Consider the following 4,540-nt stretch of genomic DNA (forward strand, 5'->3'; position numbering starts at 1 on the left):
GTTGGCCTGATACCCAAAGGAGTCAGGCTATTCCTGGATCCTAAAGGACAGAATTGGTTCACTGAGGCCTCCAGACTCCTTCACTCAGCTATGGGGTGCCCCACATAGGATCTGCTTCTGAGAGTCCCTCCAGGCAGGGTTGGAGAGGGGTGAAGAAACCTATTTTCTCTTGCAGAGGAAGCCAGCGCTTGAAGTACTGTCGGGTTGGGAGAGGGAAGGGCATGCTTGGGGTGGGGCACAGGTGAAACTGGCTCTGCTCTCAGGAGGAAGAGGAGGAGAGGTGGCGAGGTAGGGATGGTGGGCTGGGTTGGCTCCCAGGAACACAGCCCAGGCCCTTAGGCCCCTCCATACCAGGCCCCTTCACCTCAGCCTGGCCGTGGTGGCAGGCCCCTGCTTGTCTTTCTGGGCCTGGCAGGTGAGTCAGGGGCACTGGAATGCAGCGGGCAGAAGCCCAGCCTGTATGCTGTCAGCATTCAGAGGGTGACAGACAGCTCCCCTCCTCCGTCCGAGCTGGCTCTGCTTCTTAACCCACACAGCCCCATTTCACCCCCTCAGAAGCTGGCAGTGAGTCCTCCAGGGCAGCTTTCATTCCCCTGGTCTCTCATTGAGCCCATGCCCACCCATTCCAGGCAGCCAGCTGCATCTTCTCCAGTCTTCGCTGGAGACTGTTCTGTGACCCATCCTTAGAGGGACCCTCTCCCTCTGGGCAGCCCATAGGTTGGGAGCCTAGCAGCCTGAGCAGGGCCCATTGGAGGAAATGGCAGGTCAGGCTCAGCAAGAGGAAGCTGCTTCCCACCCCACAAGACGTTCAGCTCACTTGACAACAGTCCTTTCTCACTGCCTGATGCCACTGCTCACTTCTACCTCTCCATGCCCTGGGGCAACTCCATCTCCTGCCTCAGAGCGTGGCCCTGCCGACCCCATAAGATCCACCTCCCCAGGCCCTCTAGGGAGAGGCACCAGCTGTTGGAGAACAGAAGAGTTCTATTGATATGGTGATTCCTGGGATGTAGGGAGCTTGAGATGAGCTGGGTTCTAAGCTCCAGCCTCTGTGTCCCCAGGTCTACTTCATCTGGGTGACCCGGACCCAGCGGCAGTTTGAGTGGGTAGCTGACATCATCCGGGAGGTGGAGGAGAATGACCACCAGGACCTGGTGTCCGTGCACATCTACATCACCCAGCTGGCTGAGAAGTTCGACCTCAGGACCACCATGCTGGTACGTCAGGGCTGGCCAGGCCGGGCAGCTCAGTGGGTATGTGGGTTGGCAGGGAAAGGCAGGATGGCCAGGCTAGGGGGTGGACCACCACCTGGACTAGGAGCTGACGCTGGCTCTGCCTGTCTGTGACTTTCCTCCTCTACTTCTTCCTCCAGTACATCTGTGAGCGGCACTTCCAGAAGGTGCTGAACCGGAGTCTGTTCACGGGCCTGCGCTCCGTCACCCACTTTGGCCGCCCCCCTTTCGAGCCCTTCTTCAACTCCCTGCAGGAGGTCCACCCACAGGTCAGTCTCCACCCCACATTCACGTTCTCTTCACCTTTATCATCTGAGGTCTGAGCAAAGTTCCCAAACCTGCTCCATCAGGGAAGAAGAACCCATTGCCTGGGAGACTGGTGGGGTAAAGGGATGGAAAGGGAGAGGTGGGGGTCACCCTGAGGGGCTACGGGAGGCAGCAGGCAACAGGGACTTGCCACCTCTGAAGCCATGCTGTCTTGCCAGAAGGAAGGGCTCAGTGACTGAGCTAGTCCTCACCAAAAATTCAGAGCTACCCTTACCTTTAATACTGAGCCAGCCCTCAACCTGGACACTGAGCTACATCTTCACCGCAAATACGGGGCTAGCCACACTCTCATCAAAACTGGGTTGCCCTCAGTGAGACACTAAGCTATCCCTCAAGTTGAACATTGATTAGACTGTCCCCTATTAGAAACACTGATCTTGTACTTGAAGCTGGCAAATGCCTTGGAGAGGGGAGAGGCTGGACCCACAGAGAGCAAGTCTACCAAAACTGAGCTAGATTTTTAAACACTGAGCCAGCCCTCAGTATACATGGTATGAAGCAAACCTTCATCAGGAACATGGCATGAGTCCTCACCAAGGACTCTTGCTGGTCTTTATATGATCATGGAGCTAGCCCTCCCTTTGAACACTGAGTTATCCATACCTCTGAACACTGAGCCAGCCTTTACCTCTTCCTCCTTCAACAGGTCCGGAAGATTGGGGTGTTTAGCTGCGGCCCCCCTGGCATGACCAAGAATGTGGAAAAGGCCTGTCAGCTCATCAACAGGCAGGATGGAACTCACTTCTCCCATCATTACGAAAACTTCTAGGCCTCCTGCCCAGGGGCTCCACCCACCACCCAGCTGAGAGGTTTGGGCCCACACTTCACCTCTGTACTTCCTGTTTCTGGCTCCTTCAACCATCTTCCCATTCCCACCTCACAACTTAGGTTCAGGTGACCATGGACAGTAACCCCATTTGGGTTCAGGGGCTCCCAGGCCCAGAATGTCTTAGTCTGGAGAAATGGGAGGGGGCTAGAGGTTGGGAGGCAGGAGAGCTATTATTGCTTTGGGGCATAGTGACACCTCTTCTTCCAAAATAGGAAAAAAACTCAAAAGGCTGGAGCTGACAAATTGTGTGTGTGTGTGTGTGTGTGTGTGTGTGTGTGTGTAGGGGACTGAGCGTGAGAATGAAGAGGGGGCACAGAGGCTGGCATCTTAAAACCCCTTCTCCCAAATCTCCCCCTCCTCTGGGCTCCCCATGTCAAAAAGGTTGTCAAATGCCTTAGAAGGGGTAGGGGGCTGTACCTACAGAGAGCAATTTGTAGGAACCCCCTCAGCACTCCATTCTAACAGCACAAATGATCTTTTCTCCCAACTTTTAAAACATGTACTATAGTCGTAACGTGGCCCAACCTGTCTCAGTTCTCAGTTCTTCTCTCCTCTTCCTGCTCTGTCTCTTTACAGATAAACTACTTTTCTGCCCTTAGAGTTTATTTTGCTCCAGGATAGAGCAGGTACTGGCAGAGGAAGCCACTCATGCAGCCAGCTCACTAAAACTGGCCCAGGCAGTCTTTCTGAGCTTGCCAGTATCCACCGAATAAAGGAACCATCACCCCACCCCAAGCCAAATACTCCAGCTAGAGAGCCCTTTCCCTGATCAGGGGCACCTTTCCTAACAGAAAGGCTCTCAGGGCAGCAAGTGTGCAGCTTCTGAGGCCTGATCAGGAGGGGCAGAGAGGTGTGGGGGATGCTGGAGAAGGTTGGCTGAGTACAAAGTGGGGGAATAGTGGGACACAGCAGGAGCCTACAGGGAGCCAGAGTACACCTGGCCTGCTCCAAGACCTCAGTTACTCCCCTGCTCTGAGCAGTGGGAGGGTTGAGTACCTGTGCCTACATGAATCTTCCAGGTAGCGAGATGACAGTGAAGAGACAGATGAGCGCATCAGTTAGCTTCTTTGGACCTCTGTTTTCTCATCTGCAAAATAACTGAATGCCCTCCATGTCTACTTAGATAGGGCAACCTCTGTGAAGGAATTTCTGAAGCAGGACCTAATTTCAAGTGATCCTTTCCATTGTCCTTAGAGAATTCTTACATTTGTCAGATTATATATCATCGATTTCGATAAACCAGCCACTAGATTAGGAAATCAAAAATCCCCTGCTTCACACCACATTGAGGGGTGCAAGTTCAGGTTCTGGAGGGGGCCCTGAGACTAGCCTCCCAGGGCAGCCGTTTCCCGCAGGTGTTAGTTCTGCCCGGTCGTTGGCGGGAGTTTCTGTTCAGCTTGCCCGTCGGAGCAGGAGGACGGGCCTGAGGTGGCTTGACAGCAGCTCTGCCTGGCGGCCCAGTGTTATTTCCAGGGACTGGGCCCCAGGCCTTCCCGGGTTCCAGCAGTGGGCGCGGTCCAGGGCGATCCGGTGGTGTGGCCTTGCGGCTAGAGGCACGGCCAGCAGGGGGCGCGCGCGGACAACCCCTCCAGGCTCAGCCAAGGACACGGCGCCACAGCTGCCAGGGAGATTCGGGTTGACCAGTTGGCCGCAGGCCTCGGGGGCTGTACCCATCCTTCCGAGGAAGTGCGTCCAAGGGTATGAGGCCAGTCTCTGCTTCCTCTGGAAAGGGAACGCAGTCGGTCGCGCCAGCTTTCCCGCCTCCGCCGGCGCGCGGCTTCCGCGTGGCAGTGCCTCCCTGCTCCCTCCCGTCTGGCGCGCTGCCCCTTTGTCTCTCCGCGGCTCCCCTCCTCCCAGACAAATGGCTGTTGGCAGGAAACTGGACGCGCTCTCAGGGAGTTGGCGCTCGTCGGGGCGGCGGGGAGGGGGCGTCGCGCGGCCAGCCGGGTCTGGGTGCCCCCAGCCGGGGTGGGCGCGGCGGCGGGGGATGTTTTGACATCTCGTCAAAGGAAGGAACTTGATGCTTCGAAAGTGCTTTTCACAGCCGGCCTGTGTCTGCTCCAGAACTGATTTATAAATACAATCAGTGCTCGCTCTGCTGTTCCCTCCCCCGTCGGCCCGGGGGGCGGCGCTGGAGGCACTGACGCGGCTG

The 4,540-nt window shown here is 56.4% G+C and overlaps 1 protein-coding gene across 1 annotated transcript in view; it reads left to right on the forward strand.

Moving 5' to 3' along the window:
- The window catches only part of DUOX1 (dual oxidase 1), a 36,269-nt gene that overhangs the window by 28,532 nt on the left and 3,197 nt on the right, over positions 1–4,540 (forward strand). The window contains exons 32-34 of the mRNA XM_074366041.1: positions 1,062–1,217; positions 1,373–1,501; positions 2,206–2,368. Of these exons, the coding sequence (XP_074222142.1) occupies positions 1,062–1,217; positions 1,373–1,501; positions 2,206–2,328 (408 nt within the window). The 3' untranslated portion in view covers positions 2,329–2,368. The remainder of the gene's footprint in view (positions 1–1,061; positions 1,218–1,372; positions 1,502–2,205; positions 2,369–4,540) is intronic.

This window comes from Camelus bactrianus, chromosome 6 (genome assembly GCF_048773025.1).
Source record: "Camelus bactrianus isolate YW-2024 breed Bactrian camel chromosome 6, ASM4877302v1, whole genome shotgun sequence".
Taxonomy (NCBI): domain Eukaryota; kingdom Metazoa; phylum Chordata; class Mammalia; order Artiodactyla; family Camelidae; genus Camelus; species Camelus bactrianus.